This window comes from Typopeltis vanoorti, chromosome 15, assembly GCF_054136105.1.
Source record: "Typopeltis vanoorti isolate ZY-2024b chromosome 15, IOZ_Tvanoo_1.0, whole genome shotgun sequence".
Lineage (NCBI taxonomy): Eukaryota > Metazoa > Arthropoda > Arachnida > Uropygi > Thelyphonidae > Typopeltis > Typopeltis vanoorti.
The window spans coordinates 24296141-24312954 of record NC_143563.1 but is presented as its reverse complement, the minus strand read 5'-3'; the positions used below and the strand labels follow the sequence as shown (position 1 = coordinate 24312954).

The 16814-nt window shown below is 33.9% G+C and overlaps 1 protein-coding gene across 1 annotated transcript in view; it reads right to left on the bottom strand.

Moving 5' to 3' along the window:
- The window catches only part of LOC150098509 (ras GTPase-activating protein nGAP-like), a 298140-nt gene that overhangs the window by 69576 nt on the left and 211750 nt on the right, over positions 1–16814 (bottom strand). Inside the window, exon 6 of the mRNA XM_090405246.1 lies at positions 1447–1668. Within this exon, the coding sequence (XP_090261372.1) occupies positions 1447–1668 (222 nt within the window). The remainder of the gene's footprint in view (positions 1–1446; positions 1669–16814) is intronic.

Below are 16814 nucleotides of genomic sequence, written 5' to 3'. Positions count from 1 at the left end.
TGTTAAGGGCATCTTCAGTATGACTATGACTTTAAAATTAAACGCATAGAAGAGAAAACTGGAAGACCCAAAAATTAAAATGCATGCGCCACACATATGATATAGTGACACAGCCTAAAATACATTAAGGTCCTAACTGTACAAATTTAAACAAGCAAAGTATTAATTTAAAATAAATAAACTATTGTCTATAGAAAGTGTGATAAAGTACTATATCCCATAACAGGGATAATTTCAGTCCATCACCTCTGTTCAGATCTGACAGTGTAGTAATGTTTCACAAGTTTCTCTCTATAAGCATTTCATAAGATAATTCCTTTTGTGAAAGATCTTAATCTTCCTCCAAAGGATTCAATGTTTGGTGGAGATGGCATATTCTGCAAGTCCTGACTGTTCCAGTTCATGGAATTTAATGAAATCAAGGAATAGTCATCAATTTACCAGTTTAGCCAAAATCTGATAACCTACACTGGCATGGAATTTGATAGACCAGGGTGGACTAAAGACTATCTTTTGCAGAACCTCAAAAAACAGAAATCTTGCTAATGGCAAAAGGAAAACTGCAGGCCAACCAATCTAAGAAGTTTAGCTATTCCTTCAGAGACACCTTTAATATAAGGAATGGCAACACCTCTTGGAGGCAGATGAAAATGAAATCCTGTAACTATTAACAACTTTGTTAGCATAAGACTCATTAAAGCTATTAGCAAGGAAGATAGACCTGGCATAATTTATTTCCTTTAATTTTAATTAATACTTTTTCTCTTGTTTAAACTACTCTACTTGTTTAATTTGAAAGTCAGTCATACTAAAATGCCTTTGACACTAGGGTAAAAATCCTGTGTTAAATAAAAAATATTACATATAGTAAGTTGCTATTTATCTAGTTAGGGCTTATGTTAATATTTGCTCATTAGTTAACATTCATTGTTAACTAATGAGCAAAAACAGAATCTAAATCTAATTTGGACAATGAAATTAACATTGCTGATTTGTGGGCAGAGTAAAGCTTGTTTTATTATAAAAAGAATAGCATGAATAAGATTAACAATAATACAAGTTTAAAAATAAATTTTAAAAAAAAAATGACAGTTTTCTTTAAATCGTAATAAAATTTTACTACTCACAAAATAATACTCATGCGAGATCTAGACTTTATGAGAAATTTAAGAAACATTAGGGAGAGGTTGAGAAACACTTCTTAGGTTTTCTGCCATGTTAGTTAGCTAAGAATAATATTCTTCAAAAGGTCGAAAAACAGGCTGCAGAACATTCCCCCCCCCCCAAAAAAAATCTAATTTGTTTTTTTCACCACATTTGTTTTAACTCAGATTGTATTTCTTGTGATATAATGCAAAGTCTTCTTGGATTAACAACTTTTTTTCTTACATTAAAAAACCAGTACTGACAGTTACATACCCCACAAAACATTCTATAATTCCTTACCTACAGAGCCACCTATCTCTCTCTTCTTTTGTTCGACAAGAGTAGTATCGAGTGCCACCATTCGAGATCATCTGGAAACAATGATCCTGACCAAGAAGGCTGCTATGAAGTGCTGCCACCTGAACATCACCATGAGTTAGGTCTAGAGTTGCAAGGGCACTGGGACTAGATTGAAGCAGAGATTCATGGGAACGTGAGGTCCTTAACCGGGAAGGAGGAACACTGAAAAATAAAGATGAACCTGATTTAGAGTCAAATGAAAAATAAATTAATTTTGAACAAGATTAAATTGCTATAACTTTAAGAAACTTAATACTTAGGAAAAAATGACAGTCCTCCTGAGATAAAGTAAAAACCAGTCATATTTAAACAGATAAATGTTTTTTGGCTAATGATTTCAGAATTACACATGACTGACACGATCAAAGAAAAATAACAAAATACTGATAGAAATTACTATGTATCATTTTCAAACTTTAAAAGTCAATCAAATAAATCAGAGCACTGGTTGATTACAACTCTCAAATATAAAACTGTATTAAATCTTAATCATGCACTTTTTTTCATGATCATGAAAGCAACAATCTAATTTCTGATACTCATCCTAAGAAGAAAGGCACTTTCCAAAAAATTCTGTATTGCAGCTAGGACATAATTATCATGTTCAAATGAATAACATATACTGTATGTATGTATGATTATTATCAATGTATGTCATACACAAAATTACGAAAGGATTTTTAATTAATTTTTTTTCGAAGCAAACAGGGGGGGGGGGGACAGTACAGATGAAACTTGTTAAATTATAGGTATTTATTCTTCAAAAAGGAGAATGTTTCTTATATTAATTTGAGGAAATTAAAAATATGCAAGAGATAATTATTCCCATGGAGAAGACACAATTTACAAATTATTTACAAAAGGTGGAAGCATCAAGATGATAAAGTGGGCACTAAAATCAAAACTTTATTCTAGTTTGTTTTCGGATTAAAAAAGGTTTTTAATCCTAAGTTTTTTGAAAAGTATTTAATTAAAAAAATTGCTAAATTAGCAAAAATTTTAGCACTGTGTAGTTTTGCCATGAGGAAGAATGCATGGGGAGAGTTGAATATCAAAATCTAACAGGATGTCAAAAAAATCTTGTTCCCTTCCTTACCCACTTTTTATCATGTTCAAAGCATTCAAAAGCATTAACATGCTTTACATATTTTAAAATGATTTGCAAATTTAGTCATCAACTTATCTTTTTCATTTAAAAAACAAAACCACTTCCCATTTCAAGTGAGCTCTTGATCCTACTTTTTATTTTTAGTGGCAAAAAAGAGGATTCTGATATAGGAGTCAAATTCTCAGACTGCCTTACTATATAGTGGCACATCCTACACTACAAATTTCATTTCTATTTATTTAGTTTCACAGTCTGCACAGAAAGAAAAATTTCTAAACCATACCAATATTCCAGAAAGATAAAAATCAATTTCAAAACATGCACAATTCATTAATTACACTCGAATGACTGGTAATGATGCCCTCTGGCAAGAAATATGTGATTTTGATCCTATCTCAGATGTAAATAACTATTATAAAGGATTTTTCCAGGGCAAGTTGGCCAGTCTCATATGGAAGAATGGCAGCATTTTCCCTCACAGAAACCGATTTTTCGCCTTAGAAAACAAGCACACTGAACAGAAGAATACATGCAATCAGACAATGCATGAACCTCAGAGTCTTAATTACTTCAAAGATAATTGAAACTCAATTATATATGATAACTGGATTACAATAAATTAGAATGTTCTGGCCATACTATCTTATTTAGATAGTATGCCCAAAATGCACCCCCCCCCATAATTAGTGTTCCAGTTCTTAACATACGAATGTCTCATTTTTGTGATGTGTTTCACAAACACTTATTATATTTCATTTTGTCTGTATATCTTCCATTCACATTCTTAGCATTCAGAATCGCATTCCTATCACATACTTGCATTCATTTCTGTCACTTCCATTCATTCTCATCACAAATTCCTCTAACTAGCACTGTAACTTATGTTCATTACTTTTACCTAACTGCTCTCCAATTCTCATGTTACCAATTCCCACTCAACCATTCCTTCTGTCTCATTTTCAACATTCTCTGCAATGTTAATGGATTGTACTGCTCCTACTGCACTCACCCAAGTTCATTTGCTCATCAACTTGTCTCCCATTCCATCTTCAAAATTAACATGCACGAGTGTGTGTGTGTGCATGCACATGCACACAAAACAACAAAAAAACTTTAGAACATTGTCAATTTGTATGAAAATATGTTTTACATCACATTTACTAAGATAATCCTATGTAAGATTTGAGCATACTATGACTACACTGACGATGTGTTCTAAATTTCTCAGAATAGTCCCAACTGAAAAGATTCCATCCCACTCAAGATATTGATGACACAGTAGTTCAATAGGTGTGTGAGAGAGAGAGTTGTCAGTTGATCTTAATGAAGTATTAGTGTCCAAGTTGTATTTTGAGTATGCACCAAAGCAGTGCTATACTTGGTGTGGTTAAGTAGACAGAATTCCTCACTACTTAATCACTTGTGTGTACAGGCTTTTCTGATTTATAAGAAATCAGCAAACATAACAGTATCCATTGTCCATTATATATAATGGGGGGAGGGGGGTTCTGATAAACACCTAGAACAATTTTATGTCTTCTTGAAAGTTTATTTTTCACTTGGTCAGACTATAATAAATTTACTAATTTAATAAGCCGAAAGGCTATTTTACCGACTCACATGTTAATAGAAAGGGGATGGTAAATCCCTTTATGTTTTAATAGCCGGGTACAAAACTCTGATCGAAATCCATAGAGTTTCTGCTGAAAAAAAAAACTATCGGCAGGCCCAAGTATAAATGATCAGTTGGATAGTACAACACCAGGGCAATTCCATGCAAAGGTGGAGCAAGCCCCCTCACTAACTTTAATATTCTTATTAGAATAATAAGAATATTAAATTTCTTATTTAATAACTTAAATATTCTTATTAGAATATTAAAGTTAGTGAGGGATCTTGCTCCACCTTTGCATGGAGTTGCCCTGGTGTTGTACTATCCAAGTGATCATTTATACTTGGGCCTGCCGATAGTTTTTTTTGGCAGAAACTCTATGGATTTCGATCAGAGTTTTGTACCCGGCTATTAAAACAAAGGGATTTACCATCCCCTTTCTATTAACATGTGAGCCGTTAAAATAGCCTTTCGGCTTATTAAATTAGTAATTAACATTAAATATAGAAGTACACCACTTCGGCAATTCGATAGTAGAGGTATGCAAGTTCATGTTCACTTAAAACCTTGATATTCCAGGTCTACCTACTCACTGATGAGACCCCAATGAGGGTGGAAACTGGTGTGGGGCAGATCTGGCTTTGAGAGGTTCCACTTGGAGGTAGGTTTTTGCCTGCCTTTGAGTGGGGCCACCGCTGAGATTATGGCTCTGCTTGGTGGTGGGGTGAGCTTGCCACTGGGTAGAGCCAATGCTGAGAAGTTCTTCTCGCTGATGGGGTGAGCCTGTTATCGAGTGGAACAACGCTGAGTTGGGCGATCTTTTGGGATCATCTTATTTTTAGATGCCCGCTTCACCTATACATAAGGTTGAAACCGGTCTGGGTAGGGACCTCTTCTCATAATATAAAACAATATATATACATCTCTTAGAAGCTGGGTTTTACATTATGATAGAATATTAAAGTTAGTGAGGGAGCTTGCTCCACCTTTGCATGGAGTTGCCTGGTGTTGTACTATCCAAGTGATCATTTATACTTGGGCCTGCCGATAGTTTTTTTCGGCTTAAAACTCTATGGATTTTGATCCGAGTTTCGTATCTGGCTATTAAAACAAAGGGATTTACCATCCCCCTTTCTATTATAATAAATTTAGTTTAATCCTTTATCGAAATGTGTGCAAACAAAGTTTGCACCTGAAAGTATCTTCAGAACTGGGGTAAAGTGATACAACACCAGGCAACTCCTTGCAAAGGTGGAGCAAGCTACCAACACTCCTATCTCAGTATCTCCCATAATGCAAAACACATCTCCTTGTGAATATGTATAATGTTATGCATTAAGAGAAGGGCCACTACCCAGACTAGTTTCGACCTTTATTGAGGTCTCTTGAGTGGGCGCCAGGCCTGTTTGCACAGACTTGGATAAAGAATTAAACTAAATTTATTATTTTATGTCTTCTTATATATCCTAAAAGAAAAAGAACAAATTATTACAATTTGATGAAACATGGGGATTAAAGGGTTTGAAGGTATGTTCTTTCTTGTGGTTATATCAGCTGCTTTAATATCATTTTTGTTCTCAAGTTGCTGCCATTTATCTCAGTGTTTCCAAGATAATATACAATGGCTTTATATCAGAACTTATTACTTATTGCTCTGGCTTCATTCATTAATATAATAGTGCCATTCAAAATCTCATCAACTGAGCCTTACTTTAATTGCAGTAAACTCTCTCTCTCTCTGGTGAAGAGGAAATGAACAATCTGCTTCTCCTACTACTTTTTACCAATAAAAAGCTTCGAAGTGGCTCTTATGTCTGCTCTGTTTATGCAAAGTTTCATTTTAGAATAGAAATTCTAGAACTGTACTTTAAATTTGAACTCTCTACCGAATGCTGGCTTAATTTTTACAACAATTAAGCATAAAACTAAAAATTAAAATATTTTGGTTTCCATTTCAAATTCAATTATACTATACAATATCACTTTATTTTTATAATTTATTTAATTTTTTTAGTTATGGTAATTCTAGTCTATGCTATCTCACTTTTTCTCAATTCTATTTGATTTATCAGTTGATTTTGAAAGAACCATCAGCATTTTTCATAATTAAGGATTAGAGACCTTTGCATCACTTATTTGTGATTAAAGAAACACAATTACTCATGAAGCATACATACAGATTAAGTCCATATATTACACCTCAACAGTTATGGGAGGTGTCTATAACAACATCAAATTCCTGAGATGATAGTACTACATGAAAAATTAGCAACATAAGTTGTAAAGCTGTAAAGTTGTAAACAATGCACTATGTACCTAATCAAAGTGCCTTACCCTGAACTATTTTGCAAAACTCATTCCTGTATCTGATATGCCAATAATAGACTGCTAAGAACAGATACTAAAAACTCAATCTTGTCCAAAAGGCATTAGTCATTAATTACCAATTAGCTTTAGACAATCTCCTGAATCAGAGCCTAGAGAGAATAGCAATTATAAAAATGCTATTTTAATTTTTGTGCAATCTTTCTAAACTAGATGATGATGTCATCTTACTTTAGGTATGCAAATATGGCTGTTGAAAACTGGGATACAGATCACGTATCTCAATTTTGATTCAGAAAATATGATCACACCAATGCCTACCATAATCATTTATTAGAGGAAGCCATGCACCATCACATGTAGTGGACAACTAATGTGGAAACTGGTAGTCTGGCACAGCTGCAAAGAGTGAAAAGCACACCATAAGTTGATAGTTAAGCAGACCTCTATACTAGTTTTTATCAGCTGTCTTGGTTATATATTATTATTATTATGGGCTACTCCAAGGAGTCCTTAGACTCATTGAGGGAGGTGCTCGATGTAATTTTTTTTTTCTTGTCTGTTTTATGTTTACATTCATATTTGTTTTTTGAAGTAATTTTAACAATACATTTTAATATAAAATATTATATTAAAATTATCATTTTATGAAAGTTTTGATTAGTTAATTAAGAAGAATTTTAGTGAAGTTATTTTTGGAATGCTGGTGAAGTAATGATAGGTTCTTCAAAGCATGTTTTTATATATGGGACCTCATATATCTTGGCCAGGCCTGGCAGGAATTTCTTAAATATGGGAGTATTATTACAATTTCAAAATCAATGTTTTTCTACCAATATTTCATTTGGTAGAAAATGACAAAATTCAACATAACAAAGAATATCACATCTGTGCCATCTGTCATTTTTACATACAGAGAGGCATATTTCTTCATAGTAGCATCCACTATCTGTGATATTATCTAGATATCAGCAGATATTTGAGTCTTGATTATCATATGTAAAAAAGTTTGCTGTTATAAAATTCTGTTGTGAGTATAAATCTGGAATATTTGTTTTATATGTGGCTCCCATCCATGAAAGGTTTATGTAAGCCTATAGTGTGTTTGTACCATAGGTAGACTAAGGGTTTTTTCCTATTTTATTAATTTTATGATTTTTTTGTACTTATTTATTTTTTACTTGGTCCAGAAATGCTGCTCTAGAGACTAAACATTGAACTTTTTAAGCACCTCCCTCGATGAGTCCAAGTTCCTTCTTTCTCCTTAACATCAGCCTACAAATAGTTTCGAAGTCTCAAGGGTGGGAATGAATAACTCGATTAGGCATCATCAATAGGAGACTTATTTAGGAAGGAAGGTACTCCAATTAAGAAATACAGTCTCTAAATACTATTTAGCATCTGCACTGTTATTTAATAATATAAAATTTATTTATAAACCAAAGCTGCATTTTAAAAAATCTGAACTAGATTTTATATCGTCATAAACACCTGATTTCCAAATTTCGGAGACTTATGCTTTCCTTCTTTGGCTGGCTCTGCCTAATGCCACTACTCAACTTTTTATTATTATTATATATTTAATGAGAGTTTATGGATTCTTCTAAACCAATATTACAATTCTATTTTATGAAATTTATATACAATAGCAAAACATTTGAAAAAACTATTCAGTTATAAATTTAGTGAATTGGAAAACTACTATCAGATTACATATCAACACAGAAGCCCCCAGGAAATCTTAACATTCAGTCAATACAAACTCGACAAACTGCTAAAAATTTATTGCAATCTCACGACTAAACGTAAGTCGTGCCTAGAGTCAAATTTTTCTTATAACATCCGTTTAATTTAGATAATGGGAATTCTGCGCCCGTTCTTCTCAAGTATGTATTTGAGTAATATATAATTCATAATCCGTTAAAAATGAACCAGTTCTTTCGACCGCATCACTTAACTAATTCATCTCTCTGCTGGAAATGATATTTATTCTTAGATAAATAGTCTAAAAAACAATTTCAAAACGACACGGTAAAGTTAACATACTTAAAATAAGCCTCCTAGCGATCGTCCAAAAGCAAGCTTTATCAAGTAGAAAAATTCAGAATCAAATTTTCAAGAATCTGATGCGTAACTTCGATGCCTCTTGGGGTAAGTATAACGAGGCAGCAAATGTTCTCAGAGCTATATGTTGACCAGGAAACGGCACAGAACCACGGTCATGTCTTCAAGGGTAGAGACGACCGACCTACTTCCAAAACCGGTTAACTGAAGTGTTCAATAGTCCAAATGGCTAAAGAGTTACTTACAGTACCATTTTTAAATAAGTTTTTTTATACTAATTTTTTTTGTATGAATTTCTCAAATTTCTATCAGAAATGTAAACAACAGGGAGACGCAAAGATGAAATTATCAAGTACATATTATATATAATTTATATGTATACACATTTATATTTATAAACATGATATATATATATAATTTCGCTTTAATTACATGTTATTTTTTATAGTGAAATTTTATATTTGAAAGAACTGGTAAACATAAATATTTAACTGCATAGATTTTAAATAGTATATGTAGTACATAATTATTAAATATTACATAATAGTTTATATGCCTATATATAATAAATTCATATGAAAATCTTATTACAGTGCGTGTTATCGATACTCACAACGCTATTTCAAAACAGATAATTTCTGAAATATAGTCCAAAAAAAAAAAAAACACTAGTAAAGTTAAGACCGTTAAGTTACATAAAATAATAATAATCTATCCTGTATAACCAACAGGAACTGTGTTTTCAGAGCAAATTTGATAAGCTCGAGTCCAAATTAGCTCAAATCACCATTTCTCCAAACAACGTACATAGGATAGAAATAACGGCTACTTATATCTATGTAAAACATAACAAAATATACATACCCCTTTAAAAAAGTCAATCTTAGTGGGAAAGGCATTCCATATCGCTTAAACTTTAGAAGGAAGTGTCAAAAGACTACCAGCGTCACTAAACACACAGGCTCAACGAGCCCCAAGTTCAAGGCCACTTGCACCAATAACACAGCTTCTCCAGCCAGTTACGTTTTACAAGTACAACGTCACGGCGATAACTGGTTTTACTTTGCTCTATCACCTTGTCCCCTTAACTTTATCCAGAACTTCTCATATTTAAAAACCTCATAATGTCCATAAGCAATACACCTATAGAATGGAAGGGAAACCACACACTAATTTCGTTGCTGATTGTAAAAAATTAATACTTTTATATTTAGCTGTGAAAAGTGGCCAATCTTTACAAGGAAAAAACTCAAAAGATAGTGGGGGAACAGGCTGTAATTAGCGTGGTTGGATCAGCAAATAAAATCTACAATTTTGGTAATTCATTCCAGAACTCGCGTGGCCAACGTACTGATTAAACCCAAAGAAATAAAAGTGATGAAAAAAGTACAGGAAGTTATCGTTACACTAACACCTCCATTATGTCCAAAACTTATCGTGGACTGTCCACTCGACACATAACAGCTTATTTACATCACATTTACACTTTAAAACAGAAGAAACGACTTTTAGGGATAATTCACCACACGCATACATCTCCTTAAACCAGAGGGGGGGGGGCCAAGGGGCCAGGGCACCCCCAAAAAGAAAAGGAAAAAACACTAGAAAATTTTCCAAAAATCTTTTCCTAATTAAAATTCATTTTTTTTTATTTATGTTGTGTCGTGTCTTCTATTTCTATACTACTTATGAATTAGCGATCACTGCAGATGCTCAGTCATAGGTCGTATGAGATGCATAGTGTGTATTCGCAAATCGTCTACTCAACTCGCCCCTCCCCAAGGTTAATTCCTGAGCGCTCGACCCCCACCAAGATTAAATCCAGAGTGCGCCACTGCCTTAAACTCATTCATAAATGTACAACTTGGCACTCTCAACATATTCCATTGACTCATCACTCGCTATAAAAAAAAATCCCTCACTCCTCCATTGACTGAATTTTATTCAACTTCCGTGAATGAATTCTTGTTCTTTCCCTTCCTATCATGTACTGAAAATTTTCTCTTGTAGCTATTCTATAAAACCCACTCAACTTATGTCTGTATCCTATCCCCGTTCCATCTATCTGACAGATGATAAAACTAATAGTCAACGTCTCAGAATCCTGAAATCGCGTATGAACCCTTTTCTAATTTTTCTTATTCTCCCCCTCCCTAAAGCCAGGAGATCAAATCTGTGCACAGTATCCCAAATGGAAGCGAATCAATGTCTTATATATAATGGCACAATCGCCTCTTTGTTGCGACTTACTATTGATCTGTGCTATGTTCCTTGAACTTCAATTCTCTACCCACAATAACCTCTAAATTGTTTGCTTCCTCCACCCCTTCATCTCATATGCAAAACGTTACACCTGCCGACAATAAACAGAATCCACTTTTCTGTCCACAACACCAGCCTGTCCAAATCTTCCCGAAGTAATCTTATAGTTATTTCGCATTATATATGTGGGGAAAGGGGGGCAAGAAGTCTTATACAACTGATATAAAAATGCGAGAATCGATTGCGTTCTTATATTAATTAGCTTAATGTGATTACCACTCATGAAAGGTTGCAAGCTTCTCGTACATTCTGAATCAATATGGATATGAATAGGCTAAGGGTTAGATACTCCAATTTCCCTGATCTAGAGATCAAACAGATACTTTTCCAAGCCACCAATAAGCAGGAAGTTTCCCAGCAGACGAAACAAAATCCTCTACTACCTTAAGAAATTCGCAAACATCCATGCCTAGAAACGAATTCGAAGCTACAGCCTGTGAAGTTATCCATTCGGCCAACCAGACTGGCAGTGTAATGACCGACTGGTGAAGGACTAATTGCAACAACCACGATATGCATCCATGAATGTTTGGTTTAGTTGTAATCATGCCAAAACAACGAGAGACCTATGAGGCCAGTACACTGTCTGTTAACTGCTGTTTGTTCTTCTGGCCAGTTAATATGTTTTGAGGAACGAAATCCTATTAATATTCATGAAAGCATTGGCATAATAGAGAAATGGCGTTTTACAAGGGAATACCAACCAAAGCAGCAGAGGTAAAATTGGAGACGAGTCCATGCTTTGTCAACAAACTTGCATGCGCACACATACTGTACACACCAGGACATCAACAGCGAAAACGTCGTGTTTAGCACGTAAACAGCGGCACCATCACGTGGTTTTTTCGATAATGGAGGTGCTATATATCTCGCAGTAATCCCCGATCTGTTCTTCTGATCCAAAGAACAGTCCACATTATGTTGGGGAAACTGAATCGTGTGATGGACAGCAGGGCATAAGTCTTTCTTCTTTGCTGATTTAGCAAATAGGCACAGACACAGTGAATCTCTTAATAAAGTTTCAGACTGAGAACAAATCTTAATTTAGCGTCTTTCCTAATTAAGATATGATATGTGGCTGCAGCTAAACGGTACTCTGGCACATTACTCCTTCATTGTGTGACGACACATTATCAGAGCACTGGATTGGCCGAGTATCCCAAATAGTTCAATTCACTACTGCAATGGCCATCGAGAAGTCCAAATCTTAGCACAGGTCAATTCCTTGTGGAATCACATCAAGGAAATGTTTGTCTGTGCGAAGCACAGAAGACCACTGTCCGCACGGCATTTTCATCAATTATACCTGACATGCTGAGACAGATGTCACATAAGACATGGCAATAGGTTGTACTTTGCCGTGGCATTTACAGATGTATTCGATCAACTCTATTGTCTCAGGGGGACCTGGGTGCACTTGTGTGGAAATAGTAAGTAGTAATTAACAGCGAGAAGCAGGAACATGAAAATCTAAGAAGATATATCTCACATCTGCTTCTAAAAGTTTGGGACAAATTTTGTAATCTTTAATTTTGATTATTACATAACATTTATCATGTAGAGAGTAAATATATTACCACTACGTTTTCCATTTACGACTACGCACAGAATGTAATAATTTCTTAATATTTTCCTTCCCAAATATAAAACCATTTCTACAGTTATTGCTTAAATAAATATACATTTATTCATTTCTGTGCACCATTCAATTTTTATAAAATCCTTACAAGTATCAGTATACGTTCCAATTTTCGTTAGCGGCATAATGCAAACCAAATTGTATTATGTACAGAGCACTACAATAGCTAAAAGTAACAATCATTCGTCCTCTCCTTTTCCGTTTGTTTGCTTTTTTGTTTTTTTTCTGCCAGAGAACTGCATGTTTTTAAAATAAACCAATCGTTGTAATGCCGCTGCTATCCGCGTATTTTGTACTTGTGATAATAACACGCAAACGAGTAACTTCAAAAACTTCTTTCGCATTCAAAACAGAGTCGATTTTTTTTTTTTTTTTTTTTGAAAGGTGGAATTAAATTTTTTTCCAAACTAGGCAAAAAAATCTGGCAACAGCCAGATTTTTTTTAATGGAGCAATAGTTATCTAAAATTCGTAGAAATATATAAAAATTATTGCGATTTTCTATACTCATTCCAGAACTATCCAAAATCTTGGAAAGTGCCCAGCAAAATATTGTGGCTTTTTCTCATGCTCGTCTATACAAACGCAAGTCGGTTGGTTTGTGATTTTCGTATTTTATTATTTGAAAATCATAAAATTAAAAAAAAAAAAATTAATGACTGTGTAGGTAAATTTATTAAATATCATTTTAGTCTTTTCATAAGCAGGAGTCTCTTATTTTCGAACTTTTTTGGAAATAGTTTTCTCAATTCCTAAATTACGTTATTCTATTATATAATCGCGTGTTCTGTGGTCGATTTTTCTGCGTTTCGGTGATAAAAATTCGAATTTCTTCTTAAAAAAACAGAAAGAAAAGGACTAAAAAAATTCAGTGACTAGAATCAAACATATTTATTCCACTGATATCGTGTCATGGAATTGTAGGCACCCAGAATTATTTTTGACACCTTTATTTAATGAGAAAAACTAACATTTTCATTAATTTTATTTAAATGACAATTTAGTTAATTTATATGTTCTATCTCTTATTTTATATTTAAAAAATTTAAATATCTGGTTTTACTGCAGTTCCATATGTTTATTACAAATGATAATTCACTGAATAGCATTCTTGACTTCGAACTTTAATTAGCTCTATCGCAAGTTAATGAACCCAAATTTAATATGCCTCCTTTGCCTAAATATGTAAACCACCAATACCACTGAGCATGATTATTACGTGACACCTCGAAAGAGTGCGGGGACTCATCGAGGGAGTCCACACCTCGATACTCTACAACTCCTTTTCTCCATCACTTAATCTACCATCTACACAGAACGCCGCTACTATCACCTACACCAGGGGTTCTTAACCTTTTCCAGTGGCGTACCACTATATTTAATTCAAGATATTAGATGTACTAGTAAGGCAGTGGCTCAAGTATCACCAGTGGTACGCGTACCACAGGTTGAGAATCCCTGATCTACACCATTTGCTATCCACACCACTAGTATTTTTTGTCTGTAAATCGAGTGTTCGCCTGGCCTATTTGTCTGTATGCGGGATGAAAAACCCTGCCACTTCCGTATGAGATGCGCGTAAACAAATAGCAACTTCTACTGGGTTTTATATTCCACTTATTCTATATATTTATTCTACTTCATAGGGGGGCTGAAACCGTCATTTGACGGCTTGACTCCCCTATGAAGTCTTTGTTCTCTGGCCATTTGTCATTTATCTGAAGTGTGATATTGCACTGATTTAGATCAACCCCCCCCCCGTAAGGAGGCACTATATACACAAGTAGAGACTGGGGAGAATTAAGAAAACGAATATTGATAACCGTTCCCATTGTTTTTCATGGGTAAAAAAAAGCTAAATTAAAAATAAAAAAAAATTAAAAATATGCCTTGTAGATAGTAAACAGATAGGCAGCAGAAAACTATACGAAACCTGAAATAGTGCTAATTGGCAGGTGTGCTAATTTTCAAATCCGGGAGCAGAAAGGTCACATGTACTAGTCAAACGAGGCGGTCGGTTCAACTTTCAGAGTGGTAGTAGATTAACGGCACTTCCCATCTCTACGATCCTTTCCTAAATGCCATTAGTTAAAAGTAGGTGACCTACGTGGACTCCAAAATAGTATCGATAACGAAGAATTCTGCATATTTCAAGTAAAGGCCTGTTGCAATTTCCCCAATAATGAAGCGTGAATAAAAAATATTAATTCGTTTAAATCCTAAAAATGAATGTTTCAATATACTCGGCGAGTTGTGTTCTTCGAGTGGAAAAAGATCGGAGTTTGATTTTTATGAGCTTTTTCAATTGAGGACAAGTTAGCCGATCTCATATGGAGGTATCAGGATTTCTATTCTTAGAAACTCCAGTTTTTCATCCAGAATACGAGCAAATCAGTATTTGCTCGTATTCTGGAACATACGCAATTCACTGACCAAAAAAAAACTGCTGTGGGTGGCAGATGACGTTGTGTGTTGATGGAGGATTAAGCAGAGGAGACAGTAGGTTGTCTGGACTGCCTTTCCATGATTATAAGTCTGTGGAGGTGTCACATAATAATATCTAGCTTAACTGAATGGCAACATATTCAGAACACTGAGACAACTGAAGGAACTAAATTTTGAAAATAAAATAATAATAAGAACCATTAAATGGCTACAAATATTTATTTCGATAAATAAGACTTCATCACAAGCTCCCCCTATGCAGTGGCGTAGTAAGGGGGGGGGGGGGGGCAGTTCTCCCTGGGCGGCACTTTGAACCTTTTTAAACTTTTACAGTTAATTCTAAAATGCAGTATCGAGAACTCAGTTCCAAATATCGTAATACTGCTGTGAATTTTTTTCACAATTGCTGTAGGTGTTGCTAGTTGTGAGAGGAGTTTTTCTAAATAAGATTGATTAAGAATTACGTACATTACTATGAAATAGACTTCGCCAATGTCATCAACGATTTTGCTAACAGGAAAGCAAAAAATATAACATTTTAGAATGTTGAAATTAAAAGTTTTACTTCAAAAAAAAAACATAGCGTTTTAATTATTTCCCTATACGTCGTTTTGACTTTCTGTATTTTTGGTGTGTATTGAGAGGGGTGGCAAAAGCTCTAGCTATACCACTGCCCCTATGGGAGGAAAATACTTATCGCAAGCAAAAGTAACTTTTATTATTGCAATAAAAAAAAAAACCCTAAAACAAAAGGGAATGCTTAAAACTGTATAAATACTTAAATAAGCATTATTTTTTTTTCTCGTTATAAAACATAAAAACACCTATCACAGAAATGATTGTAGTTTGAAATAGAACGCACGCGATAAAAAATGTCTTACATGAAAAAAAAGAGGTCGCTATTGTATAATTATTACGTAAATATCGCTAAACTGCTTCGTTTGGAAACGCAAAGAAGTCAACGACTCGCAGTGGTAGAAATACGGAAATAAGCAAGAAGAATGATATTCTGCGAATGATATATTCATTTCAAATTAATTCGGAATTACATCATTTTCACTGAAATTATATAACTTCGAGTTCAAATTATAAGTTAAAATATGAGAGGAACGGTTAAAGTTGAATTATTAATTTGTCGCTAGTTAAACCTGAACTTCTGAAATGGGAAAAATCCTTCACAATATATATTTTTTTTTTCTTCTTTTTTTTTTTTTTTCATTTACTTTCATCCCATAAAGAAAGACAAAATATAATTTCTTTTCACCACTCAAGTTTCCTTCATAAATCAAAGCCTCATTTTCTTTTTGGGAATTTAATTGTTATGCCAGTTTTTTTGTGTCTCTCTTTTAACAGTAGCAATAACCTGAAGGTAAATTGATCAACGGATGCTTTATTTATGTAGATACGAAACACAAAACCTTTAAAGCCCTCATACCAAAAAATAGAATTAATTTATTATTGCAAATAGTTATTGAGATCATTGCTTTTAAAGTTTTGAGGGGACAACCATTACTAAAAAACATTTTAATTTATACAGCGATTAATTTTTTTATTTACAAGTTTTACTACTACTATTTATCATATTATTATTATTATTTTCTTTTCTGTAATAATCTCGGAAAACTTATACAAAAAGTCATGATCCATTGTCCCAGGTCTCTCAAAGACCAAAAACACTGGTGTCATGATTTATTTTTCTATAAGCATGATTTTTTTTTTTTTTTTTTTTTCAATGTAAATCCAGGCCACAAAAGACCAAGTCTATAGCAGTGAAAACCATTATCGGGCTAGATA